This window comes from Macrosteles quadrilineatus, unplaced genomic scaffold (genome assembly GCF_028750875.1).
Source record: "Macrosteles quadrilineatus isolate MER2022 unplaced genomic scaffold, UCM_ALF_1.0 Scaffold_5__1_contigs__length_97177068, whole genome shotgun sequence".
Classification (NCBI taxonomy): domain Eukaryota; kingdom Metazoa; phylum Arthropoda; class Insecta; order Hemiptera; family Cicadellidae; genus Macrosteles; species Macrosteles quadrilineatus.
In genome coordinates, this window is record NW_026542598.1 from 59,304,538 (window position 1) to 59,322,287 (window position 17,750).

General features: G+C 33.3%; 1 protein-coding gene across 1 annotated transcript in view; it reads right to left on the reverse strand.

Moving 5' to 3' along the window:
• Nucleotides 1-17,750, reverse strand: part of LOC128994687 (uncharacterized) — a 74,233-nt gene that overhangs the window by 45,465 nt on the left and 11,018 nt on the right. The window contains exons 5-12 of the mRNA XM_054419411.1: nucleotides 17,199-17,309; nucleotides 15,202-15,321; nucleotides 14,365-14,490; nucleotides 9,974-10,111; nucleotides 7,266-7,331; nucleotides 6,368-6,439; nucleotides 6,088-6,147; nucleotides 3,863-4,051 (exon numbers count right to left, since the gene is read on the reverse strand). Of these exons, the coding sequence (XP_054275386.1) occupies nucleotides 3,863-4,051; nucleotides 6,088-6,147; nucleotides 6,368-6,439; nucleotides 7,266-7,331; nucleotides 9,974-10,111; nucleotides 14,365-14,490; nucleotides 15,202-15,321; nucleotides 17,199-17,309 (882 nt within the window). The remainder of the gene's footprint in view (nucleotides 1-3,862; nucleotides 4,052-6,087; nucleotides 6,148-6,367; nucleotides 6,440-7,265; nucleotides 7,332-9,973; nucleotides 10,112-14,364; nucleotides 14,491-15,201; nucleotides 15,322-17,198; nucleotides 17,310-17,750) is intronic.

Consider the following 17,750-nt stretch of genomic DNA (forward strand, 5'->3'; position numbering starts at 1 on the left):
GTGTTTCCCCTTTCGTCTTCAAAAAAATATGGTCCGATGACTCCAAACCGTGCCACACCACACTAGACTACACACTAGACTAGACACACTAGATTCGAAGAAATGATGTTTCGACAAACATACCCTAAAAATGGCATAACATAAGCAATCGTTCATTACAACAATGAGGTCTCTAGATTGTATAACAGCTGACTTATTACAAAACAGAAACCGTCAGGTTTTTTGGCGCACCCTTTATATTGCTTGATTTAAACTTAAACCCAGTCAAACCCAGCTATTTTGAATCCTGTACAGTTTTCTTTATTAGACAGGACATAATGCTGGATTTTCATCGATAACCAAGTTCCTGATAGCAAATCTCTCTTGCAAGTTTATGTTTTAAATACTTTTGAAATAATCCTTATGATAATGAAATCTTGAACACCTTAAAATGGAAAGCATGCTTATAAACATGTTCACAATGACATTAAAAAATTGTTGAGTCCCGACTTATTTTATTAAAGAGGAAAACTAGTGATTCAGATTCTTTATTCGTCACAATATATTTTCTTCCCCAGCACAGCTGGTAAAGCAGGTGCTCGTCTCAAAATCTTAAAAAAATAAAAGCAAAATATTCACATGATACAATTCTTTTGGCTAGTAAATTTATTGAATGACTTAATTTTATACAGGGTGTCCCAGAACTCTCTACCAATATATTAGGGCATTGCACATGGTTAAGAAACATACCTAAATATCATATTTAAATTTTCCGGAAGTCCTTAGTTACTCACACAGCCACCATTTTGTTTTTATCAGTTATTAATTTTTTTCTAAAGAATGGTTAAACATACGAAATGGAAACTTTGCACAAACATTTAGGTCAACTAGACAAAGCTACCAAAGAATTATGAAGATTTTTCAAATTCATAAAACAAAATGGGGGCTATTTAAAATTTTGTAAAATCAACGGTTTTCAAGTTATTTAAGAAGCAAAATTTTAAATAACCGCCATTTTGTTTTATGAATTTGAAAAATCTTCATAATTTTTGGTAGCTTTGTCTAGTTGTCATAAATGTTTGTGCAAAGATTCCATTTCCTATATTTAACCATTCTTAAAAAAAAAATTAATAACTGAAAAAAACAAAATGGCGGCTGTGTGAGTAACTAAGGACTTCCGGACATTTTAATATTATATTTCTTACCCAGGAGCAATGACCTAAAATATTGGTAGCGAGTTCCGGGACACCCTGTATACATATTTACATCATATTACAAAGTGTCACATAAAAAATCATTTATGGAATAATATAATGAGATGGGTTGGTGACTAATTTCATAGGTTCAACTTAAAGAATATTTGGTTGTTGGTTTTTAGGCATTCCCTTTAAATTACTTAATTAAATAGAATTTATTTTTACTTCTGACATCAATACAAAGTATCTATACAATTCACAATTAATTGTCTATACAACACAAGTTATAACTGCAGACTAAGCAATTTCCATTTGCTACGATGGATTTTCACTTAAATAATCGCTTAAAATTGTGAGAAGCATCTTCTATTTAAATAATATTAGTTTTAATGAGCACTACTCACTTGGTGCATTCTTGCTGATTGGCATAGGTACTCTAACAGAAAATAAACTTTATGTAGTATTAAGAAAAAAACTTTGACAATGTCTATTGTAATACTTGTATTACTTAATGACAAATAAAGATCTTGAATCTTGAATCTGTTTGCTGCTACAGGTAAGGTAGGCTAATTAAGAGTGTTTTTTTTTTTTTAATGATATGTTAATAGCTAGGTATGAAATAAACATATTTGACGAATTTTATCAAAACATATCCCTAAACAAGCAAACTACAACAGTTTATTTATTCTCCATAAGAATAACATTGGCATTTTAAGTTAGGCGTACAACAACACTTCAATATACGACATAATTTTTACAAGATTCTTTGGAAAGAAGTAAAATTTGGTGTTTAGGGGCTAAAAATGGCCAAACAAATTTTGACCCCATAAAACCCCCTGTAATCAAATGAATCATAAAACACGTATTGAGAAGAGGGGGAAAATGCAAACTGAGAAGAGTATTAGAGGGCAATGTGGTTTGAAGGCAACATTCAGGAAGACCAAAACAAAGAAGGTGGAAACAAGTGAAACCAGACATGGTGAGTATTGGAACAGTAGAGGAAGATGCTGAGGTCCGGATAACCTGGCGAAGATGTATTGGAGCCGATGGTATTGTATAATGAGTATAATGAGTGGAGGTATAATGAGAGGCAAAAATACCATTGGCATTGTTTTGATAACGGGAGGGGGCAGCAAGGTCAGCCACAACCCCAGTCATGACAAAACGTTTGCCCGTGCCGCGTCTGGAACTAGTTCCCGAATTTATGTTAACCGTCTTCGTCTGTCAGTGTCTCGTGTTTTTAGCGAATTTCCCTATAGGGAAGTAGCTATTACCGTAGGTCTCATGGTAACACTTAGGCCCGGGACCGATTTACTTTTTCATTTTGATGTCCCCAGAGGCCAAAAACACCATTCGTTCAAATTTTTATATATGTATATATATATATATATATATATATATGTGTGTGTGTCCGTGAACACGATAACTTGAGTAATTTTTATCCGATTTTGATGAAATTTGGTTTAAAGGTGTAAGGCGGGATAAACTTGAATGAGTTTGCGATCCAGCTTGATCGGACCATGGGAACAGGGTTTTATGGAGGGTTTTATGGGGTAAAAATTGGTTTTTCTCACTTTTGACCCTCAAAACACAAAATTTCCAAATTTTCCTCTAAACCTTCTTAAAGAGCTTAAAAAAACAAACAATTCAGTATATCAAAGTGTTTTTGTACGGTTATTGGTTACGGAGAAAACTAAAAAAATGGTCAATTTAAAATTCCCATGTTATTCTTATGGAGAATATTGTAAAATGTTGTAGTTTGCTTGTTTATGGATATCTTTTGATCAAACTTGGCAAATATATTCATTTTATACTAAGCAATAATTATTTTACTTAAAACACACACTTTATTAGTTTCCTTGTAGCAGCAAACCTAGGTACTCGTTAAACCTAGTTATTTAAATAGATCAATTGAAAATCAATTCAGCCAAATGGAAATTCGCTAAGACAGCAGGTTTGCTGCGGCGGGGGTATTTATTTAAATGTTAGTGTTTTTGTGCGTTTGTAAAACTTGACGATTCGCAAGAGTGACAACAGGAGCCTGAAGATGAGGTTATAACCTTGAAACCGGTTGCTCTATACAAAAAATGTAGGATCACAGACGGAAACAGGTAATATTATACCATTTTAATATAAGAGTAAGTAAATAAGTATAACACCCTATAAACCCCCGTTCCTAGAGTCCGATCATGCTAGTTCGCAAACTCATTTAAATAAATGTAGCTTTACACATTTGTACAGAGTTTCATCAAAATCATTGTAAAGAAGTGATTCCTACTCTAGCAGAATATCCAGTATAATGTGTATGGGAAATCACAGAAAAGATTTTTTTTTTTAAACGTAACAGAACATTTTTTAGTTACACTTCAAACAGAATAACGGATGCCGATGGGTAACACCTGCACTTCTTTCCAAAGCCAATTTTAATACTAACTTAAGCGTTATGTTTAATAGGTCTAGAATACTTTTCAAACATCCACCGCAACTTGTGTTCCCAAAGGATTAAGGTGATTGGATATAATAGTTTGTAATTTTTTTTTTAACCGAGCTGTCATGATTGTTGGACTTTTGAGGAGTAAAATTCTTCAGTTCTAAGAATACATTTCTTACATTCTCCAGGATATCTAATCTACTAATCATATTATCACGTTACATCACTAGTGAAAAGTAAGATAACTTTAACTCACCTAGAGGGTTCTCTGGTAGAGATTTCCGCTTATTTTCTGACAAAGAAATAGTAGTTAATGAAGGAACAGCAGTTATTGAAGGGACAGCAGTTAATGAAGGAACAGCAGTTGGTGTAGGAACACTTGCTATCGGTTTTTCATCTTTGGACTGTACAGATTCTGAGGACACTTTTAGTTTCTTGTCAAAACCTATAATAGGAAAAAAAATTGTATTAAACCTTAAACTTTTTTTATTATAATTTTCCTTTATCTTAATTTTTAATATAATATAAGCGATTGTGCATATCACTATTTTATGCGGCTAGACAGGCAAAAACTGTAGCTTTTAGCGCCAACAAAGTCAATGTGGTGTTGGGTATGCAACACCGTGGTAGGTGGGGGGGGCGAGAGGGAGGAGTGTCACTTTCAAGGTTACAGAGAGCGCGGGGAAGTAGCGCTGTGGTAGCCCGAGACATCTGGATACTGCTAAAACACGAGCTGTCTGAAGATAAGGCAGATATATCAGTTTCCTGTTCGGAACATAACAACCCAAATGTGGATATATCTGCCACCTGATTGTCATTGCCAGAGACTTAGGCGGATATATACGTCACCTGTCCGCGAAGCGTAAATAATCAATTCTGTATTATTTGCAAGTTTACCATATCGTACTATATCGTATTTTTCATCACATTTAAGAAATTTTTACTTCGGTTTGTTATTTAAGAAGAGAGAAAACCTTTGACTATTAATTAGAGGTGGGCCGATACCGATACTTGATACCAAATACTCTCGATACCAGAGCGGTATCGAGGTATCGTCAATACTTGATACTTGCCTGTTTTGGGTTCGATACCGATACTGACACTGAACGCGTACGAATCGGTGCGGATTAAGTCAGTTCAGAGCGGGTAAATTGCCGTTACGAATCCTAGCTCTTTGCCTACTTAGTAGAGACAACCTTATTGGCTAGTTTTCAACTCCAGGAATGATATTTGTTTTGGTTGATCACCACTGCGAGTGCTAACGGCCTTGTCACTTTGATAAACATGACCTCATTGGCTAGTTTTCCATCCAGAGACGATGTTCGGCCAATCACGAGTAGTGTTATAGCGATGTGGATACTTGGTTTGGATTGATGCTTGGATTGTTGTTTAACGCCGCACCGGGTGCTAGTGTCTTTACTAACTTATTAGAATCTTTCTCATTGGCTGGTTTTGGATCAAAGGATGACGATAAACCAATCACGGTTAGTGTTTAAGAGATGCAGTAGTCCTGTTATATGCACGATCGCGGTGTGTTGCAGTTACAGTGTATGTCAAAGGATTCATCCGTATGTTGACTGTTGAGGTTATGTTATTGTTATTTCACATTGAGAATTACATTATGATATAAGTATCGGTATCGATAGGTATCGAGGGTACTTTGGTGGTATCGGTATCGACAATTTTTGGTATCGGTTAGAGATGTGCGAGTACTCGAGATTTCGAGTTCGAGTCGAGTACGGCCTTGAAACTCGAGCTTATCTTTGAACTTGGCAGTTCCGAGTCAAGTTTGGTTTAAAATTGTAAAAAATCAATATTTGTTTAATGTAACTTATGTTTATATAAAATGCTTTATAATTTGTAATACTGTAGATTCTACAGTAATACAAATATTCATACAGTGTAGAAATAAGCAAGAGGTAGTTGTCCTAGCCTATTTTTATTGTTTTTTTTTTAGACTTTCGAAGAACCAGTTAAGTTCGTTTGCAACTTGATATAGGAGGATCTAAAAAACTTCATGCAATCACACTCCATACCCAATAACAAGACACCATTCTTACAAGACATCACACAGAAGCTTGAATGGACGGGGGATCACCAGATCAACACGGCAATAAATGCAACAGACGCTGGCCATCACCAATCCTGTCTAATCCCAGAGCAGTGCCCGCGTCAAACGCTCAGCGTCTCATACGTCAGGCACTTCTTGGACAACAGGCCCATTGAAATCAATGCATAGCAGTCACTGGGCGCCAATCGTCCGTGTCTATTTCTCAGCAACAGACGAAACAGACACGTCTTTTTGGACAACACAGCTTTAAGTAAAAGCCCCTTTTTGAGAAGTTTATTATGGTAAGCAAATGTGCTCATGTAGACAGACCACATCAACAATTTAACAATGGTATAAATTAAATACAGATCCAGAATAAAAAAAAATTAAATGTACTTTGTACTTACGTAGATTTTAAGCATAATTATTACCTGAATTGAGTGAGCTGCTCGTATTTAATTTTTTCCTCATTTCAGAGCTAGACGAGGATCCTAAAAAAATCATCATATTATCATTTTATATATTTATTAGGTTTATTTAATTGAAAACAAATCAACAATAAAAAGCAATTTCCCTTGTGACACTATTTCTTCCTCAACATAAAACACCAATAGTAAATAGGTGTACAAATGGACCAAAAGACACAATCTCAGTTTTACATTGATATAAATTAAATATACATGTAGATTTAAAACTAAACATTAGTATTACCTGAATCTGAATAAACTGAGCCATTTATTTTCCCTCTCTTCCTCATTCCAAGGTTTTCATTGATGGAGGAGCCTGTAAAATGGATTTTCATCATTATATTTTAATTTAAGTAAACTTAAAAGGGAAATAAAATAGGGATGTGTCGGCTGTTAGTCAGTTGTTGGTTTAGGTTTTTTAGTTTTGAATATGTTATATATATATATATATATATATTGCTAGGTTGTATACATTTTTCGGCAAGTATAGGTCACCATACTCACCATCGACCGCAAAAATAAACTTTTTTTATTTATTTTTTGTTTTTAGTATTGGTCAAAATCTTTGAGCAGTCGGGAAAATGGCGGGCAGTGACCTATACTCGCCATTCCACCACAAAGGGTTAATAATTAAAATATGAATTCTGACTATAAAAGGGATTTACTTACTGGATGATGTTTTGGGATTTCAAATGAAGTACTTTATTTTTATTTGTGTTTTTAACTTTTTTATTTATAGAATCGTACATTTGATTTTAGACGTAATAAACTGAAATGTTTATTCCATCTCTAGTGTAAAATTTGTAAAATTACAGGTTTTATGTTTACATCCCTTTGTCAAACGAGATTCCAGAAACAGCTATACCTACGGAGGACAGCTGTACATTACATCACACTTGACGCCAAAATAACAGTAGGAACGATAAGTAGCCTATCTGTCAGTACAACAGGGTAAATTTGATGCCATATCTAGCTTGAAATGGCCAGTGGAGACTATAAGTGGAGTATAGACATACCCCGCAAAGGGTTAAACATGTGTACCACCTTTGCAAATGTAGAGAGAAAAAAACAAGGAAAAATTGACCAAAATTACTTTAGATCACAATGTGATAAATGAATAAAGACACAAATTTAGATGTTACCTGAATATACAGAATCAGAGTCTCCAACTCGTTTTCTTATGCTGCTGTAACTACCAGTGGTGGAGGCTGGAAAAATATAAAAATATGATTAACACTGTGATATTAAATAGTTTGAAATAATTATTTATTTATCAGTTTTAGTCACATACATAGAGAAAAACTACTATAGCCATTAGAAAATGATTCTAGGTATATGAATATCAAATCAGAGTCAATTAAAACCGTAATAATTATACTCTGTTCACAAAATTTTGCCGGTTTTAGGGCAAGAAATCTAATCTCTTCAATTAACCCAAAATTTAAAACAACAGCTGACGATTGGCAATATGTCGTCGGCTGCATAATATACACCAAAGTTTCTGAACATCTATCGATGAGCTGATGAACTCCTCAAAAGATGGTTTTGTCAGTGTATGGTAGACTTGTTATAGAGTACATTTGTATAAAAACTGACTTACCTAAAATTACCATATCTAAATTGATTATGTACAACACCTAATAAAAAATAAGTACTTTTTGAGCAATAGAGGTAGTTTTTTATCTTCAGTTTACGATAAAACAGAATCTGCATTTTTTGGGTTGGTAATTGTTTGACTAATATTGTTGTAGATTGTCCATTGTTTTGTTGTAAATTGTTATTAAAAATGTGACAACAAATCATATGGCCTGTGGGGCATCATAAATTCTGAAAAAACAACAAAACAATGGTAAAGTGTCTGATAGGAAGTTGTCACGGCTTTGACTGATCGTATTATTAAAATTTTATCGAAGGCTCAGAGCTCTGGAAATGCTCAGGAAATGCTGCAGACGCTCAGTTGGACCTATATCATCCCAGCCTTCATTAAAGTGTTTTGGTAAATTTTGCCTAACCCTTAGAATGACTCTGTAGGGCCGATGAGTATTCAATCTTAAGCCAATGTGATATAAATACCCGTATTAAACATTAAAATAATTAACTAAACATGCTGGTAATAATATAGAATAGAATATAAGGTAAAAAGCAGTTCCTACAGAATCTAATTAGTACATTACAGTTCTTATAGTTCTGTAGTAATTACAGAATCTAACTAAACAGAGAATTGATCGTGAGATGATTTAAGCTAAATTTAATACTAATTTTCGTAGCTGGTCGTTCAACTCAGCCTACTCCCAGACTTGATTCTTTCACCCGCCACAGACAACTTTAGAAAGACAACACAATAGGTTTAGAACTCAATCTACAAGTCTCGGGGTATTAAAACGTTGAATTAATAAATCAATCGTGCATAGTAATTATTCGTTAAGCGAAAGGATTAATCACAATTTTTAACCTAATTAATTAAAATAAAACCAAACGATAGCCACCGCTAGTTACTGTCCAGCAGGAACTTGACTCAAGTCAGTGAAATTTTAAGTTATTAAATTTAGATGTATCTAATCCAATTTTTGAAGCAAACGAGAAAGAGCGTTTTGAATGAAAATAAACTAAAACGTAAAAGGACCCTACTAGTATGGTAGCTAACCTTCGTAATAAAATCGTAGCGTATCGAACTCTGTTAGTTCTGAGTTCTGTCCCTGTCAGTGCCGTGATCGGGTTACAATAAATAAGTGTTGTAGGCCTACATGAAAATGTTTTGTTCGTACGTGTCAAATGTATATACAGTTTTATGTTTGAATGTAAATTTCTACAACTTGACGAGTACAATTCGAATAATATAATGTTTCAATGTTTCTGTGTACCACTTGAAAATGATGGCGAAACATGTAGTGGATTAAAAAACACAATATTTATTTGAACTGCAAGACGAGGTATGTTTTAATTTAGTTTATTTCTATACTGTTTACACTATATAACCTTGCTTGTATTTTTTTTTTATTTAGGATTCACTTATTTAAATCAACAACTCCTGGTTAAAAAAGCAAAATACAAACAGTAAATATAAACAAACACTCAACCCATTAACCAGTTGCAACAAACATTCAGCAAAAGTGGTAGGGGAACTTTCCCTCAAATTTTGTGAACGGAGTATGGTACTAAGATCTATAAAAGTAAAAACTTCCTTGTATGTCAGCACACTGATAAAGAAAAATTTATACTCTTAATCTTAATACAATAAGGGTTTTCTTTGAAACGTCCCTTTTCCAACCATCCTACTAAACCCTTTTTTTACGATTGCGGTGTCATTTAAAAGCAAATGACCTGGAGAGATTAATTGTAACTAAAAAGGTGATACCCTTACAGGTTTGTCCCCCCCCTTGTGCTTGATTAATTTCTAGCTTTCATCTTGTTTATTATTTGCATAATTTTTACCGCTGATCCTGCTGATGTTTAATCTCACTCAGATTGTAAACAACAGACCAACAGTTTAAATACAAAAGGATTTTAAATAGGCTACTTTTTCATAATTGTAATGTGACTGCGGTAGGTAAATTACTCCTTATGGTGTGGATCTAAAATAAACAAATGTTATGTATAAGGAGTTTTATTTATCTAATAACTGTGTGTCTTAAACAAACATAATATTTGAAGAAGGGTAAGAGGGTGTTGTATTGCATTCGTTTTGCCTCAAAAACAAGTTTTGACCCTATTAAAATGCCCAATTCGCGCAATGGTTCCCTCGTATTACAAAAACATAGTTAACATTTTATTGTCAATTACTTTTAAGGATCTACAACAGTTTTGTAAATGTTTACCAATGTATTATTAACTATCAGTATCAACAACTCACCTGAATCGTAATCACATATTCCAATTTTTTTCTCATCTAAATTCTTCTCTCTTACTTTAAAAACTAGTTTTTTTGGCGAGATAAGACGGGGATTTTTGAAACTGGAATTGGCATTTATTGAAAGTGGTTTTTCAGGTGCTGAAAAAAACAACAAACATTTTCTTAGGTATTTCAGCAATAGTTTATAAATTCTGACAGTTTATATGACTAAAATTAAAATTAAAAAGATTATGATATTCATAACCCGAACTGTCCACTTTAGGGGACACTGTAAGTAGACCTACCCCCTATTGCCAAATCTGCTGCTTGTTTTCATGTTTTATGTTCAGTAATTTAATTATTTACCTCGTTTTCTAACCATTGTTCTTGCAGAATTGTTTTTTCTTTTCTACAATAATTTTGCTTCGATAACCATCATCTTTAGGGAGGATTTTAGAATTTCTTTTTACATTATATACACTCCATTTATATGTACATGTAAATCTGAGATTCAATTATCATGATAAACGACAACTTTTAATTGAAATAGGCCTAATAATAGGAAAATATATTAAAACCTTTATACAAAAGGACAATACAGCGTGTAAACAAAAATATCAAGCCTTGGGGAAAATATGTGTAGATTTATGCTATTTAAATATCAGCAACAGGTAACTGATGCTTGCACATAGACACACACAAGCATTCCGTAATACTCGCACGCACACATATGTACTCATACCTTATCACTCCATATTTCCCTCTTATTCAGACTGAATGGCTTACTTTATTGGGCGTAGTTAGAGGCGATTAAAGATTCTATCTCGTTCTGATGAATAGCCTATTAATTAACCAGCCATTTACAGTTTTTTTATAGGAGCCAATACTATATTGAATTGAAAATTTTAACCTATCAGGTAATTTTGGAAATATGTAGTTAGCAATATAAAAAAAGCACGAGTAGAGTTTATAGTTTTATTCAATCTGGATCCTGGAAACGGCAATACCGGGTGAAACAGTAATGGTTACCATTACTTTTTTTGGTTAGAAAAAAATGTAAGCTTTATTTTTTAATATGTATAGGATGAGGGCTCTAACAATTGTGTAATATTAAAAACTTTAAATTCGTCAAAAATAATATTTGAGGGATATGTAAGGGGTTGGTAAGGGGAGGGATATTAACAGGTTGTATAATCGTTCGGTAAGCGCCACCCCAGATGAGAATGCCGAATTGGAGAATGGATTGCACGTAAGAATGGATTGCACGTATCCACAGTAGACACTTCGTAATAAATCGAACGGTAAGAGTCTACTCAATCTAATAAATCTACTGAGTACTGAGAAAACATAATTAAATCTTCTCAATTTATACAACACTTGATTAACATCAATCAATCAATAAAATCTTTATTCAGAATGTACAGATAGATCGTACATGAATGCGTCATTATGTTATTTTTAAATAAAATAAATATATTACTTAAAGTTAAATAATTCGTACAACAGCAGTTTTTAGATAAAATAATTAGTTAAAAAATAATCCAGATTGTAAAAAATAATTTGAGATTAAAAATATTTTCAGTTTCTTTGAAATACAAACTTTACGATGATGTTTTTGTGACTGCGAGAGACGATGATGATATCACAAGACCGCACCAGGTATTCAGGATATTACTGCAATCTCGCATGATGATGATAATGTTTTTGTGTCTGTGGTAGTTGGTTATGATGACCAAACAACCACACGACCATAAGACTCATTCATTTATTGGTTCAGATTATTGGAGTGTTCAATAAAAATTAATCACTACTTACCATCTTTTTTAAGTATTTACTATCTTGTCTTCTTGTGAGTCTGCAGTATAAGTGTAAATGTACGTTTAAAGCATTATTGAATTAAGCATTTTTAATTTGAACAATGAATAAATTTTATACATTTTACCAAGATTGATCTCATTTGTCACTTATGTACTAAATTTTAAGTCAATCGCTTGAGAGGTTTAAATAGCTATGGATACGTTTATAAAAACCACATAGAGACAGAAAACCAGGCATTTTAGACCTATACGTATGATGTTTATATATTTTTCCATCAAAGAAACAAATACACAAAACCTTGGGGGTTGGTGCCCTCTATCATAACTAATGTACAAAGATACATATTGTACTACTGGTTTCTAACGACTTGTATGCTAGTAAAAAAGTCTATGAATGAAGAGAATAAATCAACATTACTTTCCTCACAAACAAAAACCGTCAACATCTAGTCTGTAAAGACGATAAGTTCAGAAGTGAATGTGTATAGTATATACCTGACAAAGATCAGATAGTAGATTTATTTAGGTACAATAGAAGAAACGGGCAAGAACTGCTAGGATACAAAAAGATTTTAGTGATTGAATGACACTTGTAGCTGCTTCATAAAATAGTGATTATAGGGCTTGAATTACATCAAATACTTAATCTCGAGTATATAATACTTAAATTATTGTGATGAAAGGCTTGGGATCACACTTAGGTTAATAGTCAAGTATTTCCCATACACAAGAGTTATTAATTGTATCAGCTTATTTCATTTATATAATATACAATATTTTATACTATAATCTATACATACGACAGACATACATTGGATTTTAAATATATTACTTTCTCCCCCTATTCATAGTAGGCCTACCTATATGGAGAAGTATTAATTTTGTAAAATATTTTGAGTTAAATAGTATGTTATACATAGTTCAAAACAAAAAGATAGAACCCCCATTGCTGTGAAAAATTACAATTCAAAAGTTGTTGTAACTTACATTATTTTCCCACAAAAACTAAAAAAAAAATGGAAAAATTAGATTTCCAAAAAAATGGCTTAACAGATTTTGATTCAAACTTATTATGTCATAGTCCTTTTAACTCAACACACAATGGTACAGCCTACATTGCTGTAAACCAGTTCAACACTTTCACTGCGCATGACGAATAGTCTTGTCACCACTAGCGCTTTCCTGTGGCACGCGACGAGTACCTATACATTGTTAAAGCACCGTTTACAAACTATTGTTCCAATACGAGGTTAGCCACTGCCGTGAGACTTTGTTTCGCTTGCGGCTTATTCTACAAGTTTTATACTTCAATCTGGTATAATTCATTTTCAGATTTGACTATTTTATTAGTGCTTGAGACTGTTACAAATTTATTGTAGAGTGGGTTTAAAACAAAACCCCACTATTGTAATGGCAATACCAATAGTGTTACCAATACTGTACCTACTTACTGTTTTAAGTAGGGGGGACTTGGATTTATTGACATGGTATAAAATAACGATAATAAATGTAGTGTGGCATTGTGGAAGGAACCTAACCTCAAAATTAATGTGCTTGGTTCCTTTTTTGGGGTATTTTATATGGTGTATCCGGGTACTTTGCCCCTGACTTTTCCCTCCATTTGGCAATACTGAGAGCCACCTAGCTATTATGTTGTTTAGTGCTACTATCTATTGGGCTCTTACAAAACTATGTCCACAACTGGGACACAATACATTCTGCAATATGCCTCTCTTTATTAGATAAAACTGAATTCAAACATTTTTGCACACTCGTCCACGCAGCACACTAGTTGCCTGCGCTCCCGACAGCAGCCAGCAATCGCACAACCGCAGTGAATGTGTTAAAAGTCATTGCAGCTTTTGTGATTTTTCCCATAAAATATTATAGTTACTCCCACCATGATAAGAGTTGTTAACAAGCTAATAGGAGAAAGTATGTGTCAGATTGCTGATAATGTTTTCTTATGTAATAAATGTGTCAATTTAGGACATACTAGCAGTTACCCGGGACGCGTTGCTGCACTAACAACTATTATTTTAAATGGTAAAAACACACTAATAGCCTAACTCAAAAATACTTAGTAGAAATACAAAAAGACAGGTTGTTTTAGTATAACCAATCCATTAAGAAAACTTGGTAAAACTATTTAAAAAATTGTATTGGTATTGAGAATTATTGTTTTTTTAGGTATCGGTATCGAGAATCAATAAATTTTGGTATCAACACATCACCAATTTCATCAAATATTTTTAACACATCTGCTGTATTATTTTGATTAGAATGTGTTTGGTTATTTTGGTTTTTTTTTACAAATGAGTTTTATTTTCTTAATCCTTTAAGTTTTAAACCAACCTATACTGATGCAAAATACTGTAAAATTGAAATATGGATATTTTGTTTTAAAAATAAAAAATAAGTAGCCTAAATCCTAAAAATCTAAAACTAGGTATTGATGGTACCGGAACGGAACCGAGAATCGATTTTGGCTAGGAACCGGTACCAGCTTTGAAAAAGTCGTACCAACCCATCACTAATACATACTTCCTCTTTTATAGATATAGATTTACTGTTATGCAGCCCAGTATGTCCTACCTTTATCCGGAATGCTACTACAATCCGACTGGCTCCAATCATTGGTAATGTTTTCCACGTGTTTAGGTATGCTGGGAAAGCTTGGTGGACAAGGTGAGAGCGAAGATGTTGAATTTGCTTGAATCCCTAAACAAATAAGTCATTGAAATTTTTCTTTGAATAACTTGTCTATGGAATTATGAGAACCAAGTATACTCTTTGCTCCTCAACATTCTTCTAAATGTCTGAGGAATCTAAAAAAATGTATAACATTAAAAACATCATGCTGAAGTTTAACCAATACAACAACACAGTCAAAAGTAAAAGTACTTGTCATCTATAATAACCCCATTATTAGTCTTAAAACAATATAAATGTGATTTCATTTATAGGAAGTATGAACACTTGAAATTTGTTGGGTCCATTAATTATTTATTACGGACATATTTGCATATTGGTGAGGCCGAGCATAGGTGAGACACAGCAGCATAAAGCTCGATGACAAACAGCAGCTATGTTTCGACATGTAGTTGACTTTGATTCCAATTCCTAGCTGATGTTATCAAATGCCTCAAACATGATGGTACTTTTTTCAATAAATTAGTTAAGTGGCATTTATTTTACTAATATAGCTCTGTTGTAAGGGTTTCCTTTTAGTCGGTCTCTTAAGTGTGGTATGCACACAGACCTGTTATAACTTGTCCGGAAAACATATTCAATCAACAAAAACTAAAATTAATAAGTTTATTAAGAGATTGTAAGTTAAACCAGCAAATTTTGTTTTTAGGACAGCCATGTCAGTTCCGAGGTGGCCAAATTGATAATGCAATTGTAAAACAGTTGTTGGATAAAACTTGCCTTTGTTTTCAAAAGGAGTGCTGCTGTACAAATGTGCAGGTATAGGAGACCAGATTGGCTTAGAACTACCACCAGCTAAAACAGGTGGCGGAGACTGCCACACATTAAGCACCCAGTTATCTGCAACAAGGATTGCACCAGTGATATGTTTATCATTACAAGCTTAAGCTTAAAGACTCCTATTTGTACAGTCAAATTAGAAGTTTTATGGGCGGGAAACATGGAATTTCCCAATTTCTCTCTAAACTATTTTGAAGATCATTAAAAAATAATCTTGTATCTTGAAGTGTGTGTGTCCGGCTATGGATAGAATCAAAAATATTGTAAATTTAGAATTTCAATGTAATTTTTTATGGAGAATAAGTAAACTCTTGTAGTTTGCTTGTTCATGGATATATTTTGACAAAACTTGGCAAATTTATTTAATATTAGCTATGCACATTTTACAAAAAAATACTTTATTACCCTCCCTGGAGCAGCAAACCTAAGTACTTGTTGAACCGTGTAGGAAAATCAAACCAAGCCAATGGAAACTTGCTTAGTCTGCAGCTGTGGTAGGGGTACTGTTGTTACTAGGCCTGAATATTATTGGTTTTCTAAATTAAAATGTGCAAAACAATGTTTTACCACACTTCACTGTAAGACTTTTATTTCTGTACTCTTTTGTGTCCAGGAAGTGGTTTACAGAAAGGGGCTGGAAAAGTCAGCTGGAGTATGGTAATAGTTTGTGCAACTAGTGAGAAAAGTGAGTAATTGACTCACTCGAGAGAAATCCTTACTCACGAGCCGTAGGCGAGTGAGGAATGGTTTCTCGAGTGAGGCAATTGTACTTTGAACTCGAGTTGCACATTATACTTTTCCTACAGTTACCATAAAACAAATAAATTTGTGAAGAAACATAACCTATTTTTACACAGAAGTGAATTTTTAATATAACATTTAATGTAAGTGACAATTACAACAGTACAACAGCTGACCAGCTGATTTACAGCCAGTGCTGCCAACGTATTTCGCGCGCATACGACGTTGCCTGCATGTTACGCGCTCACTATTTCGTGCCTTCACGTTGCAAATCTGGAGTGAGACAAAGTAATTAGAGTGAGACAATGTTAACATTGTCTCACTGATGAGCGAATTGGCCACTTTGCTTTCTCAAATCAGTGAGAGAACATGTACATTGTTAGGTAACTGTAGGAAAAGTCAGTTGATATGAATAATAGGATACAACAATGCTACACAGTCGCACAATTGAAGCTATCTCCTCCTCAGCCTGTACAGACTCATTTACCACAAAAATGAAAATATTGAGTTAGTGTGAACCACTTTAATTAACAAGCGCCATTGTATAGTGTTAGGACCATTAAGTAATTTAAACTATATTACAAGATGGAAAATATTGTGATATTCAACATTAAATCATTTAGGTCCAAATAAATTAGCTCAAAGCTGCTGACTGATAAAACTAATACCCCTGCCACAGCAAACCTGCAGACTAAGCAAATTCCCATTCAATTATCAGTCTCAATATATTCTCCATAAAAATCTTCCTTAACATGTCAGGTTTATTCCCTATTTAAAAAAAAAAAAAATAGTTCAACAAGTACCTGCTACAGAGAAGCTAAAAAATTGGTTTTTTTTAGTGAAATGTGAGTACTGTTAAGTAATAACAGCTAATATGAAATAAATAATTTACAGTTTTTTTTTATTTTCTCTCTAACTACTAAGTGTACCGGTATAAAATGTGTTATTATACCAATTTTTTTTATCTCTTCAAAAGTTATTGAAAAGGGATTGAACAATTTTAAGTTTTTGCCGTAAAAAATGGGAAAAACAATTTATAACCCAGAAACTCCCCTTCCTACAGAGATTGTGCATCAGGCAAAGTCTTGAAACAATTACATTTTTCCTTAACAAGCAAATAAGATATTTTAAAGTCTTGAAACAATTACATTTTTCCTTAACAAGCAAATAAGATATTTTAAATTAAGTCTACTCACCAGGTTGTGCTTTGCCAGGACCAATGAGTTTTGGGATTCTAAATTCCTTGAGTTTTTTTGCTTTGTCATCTTTGTTCAAAACCGCGTTTGAACAACTAGGTTGATTATTGTCTGAAAAAATGTATGCTAGATTTAAAATTCTTATGCAATTAAATGAATGTATGCATCAAGTCAGGGCTTCAACCTAGTGTCAATTTCCACCCCATGGATAAGGTTTTAGGTTTTAGCCTCTTGTAATCGTTGCATTGAAAAGATAAGGAAACGTCCCAATATTAATTTATTATATTTATTTGATAGTTTAAGTTAAATGCAATCAGGCCATTTCACAAAAGAAAACTGGCTATTTCATATTTTTGTGCAAAGTTGCAATGGTTCCTCTATAAATAGTTAAATTTACCTTGATAGAATATGTGTTCTATTAAATTACCTATGACTAACCTGAAATACTTTTTTTAAATTTAATACTTATTAAGTGTTGGGAAGGGTAGTGCAATTTAGGAGTCAGGAATTCAGTGTTATCGTCAGTGTCAACACTTAATTTGAGTTACTATT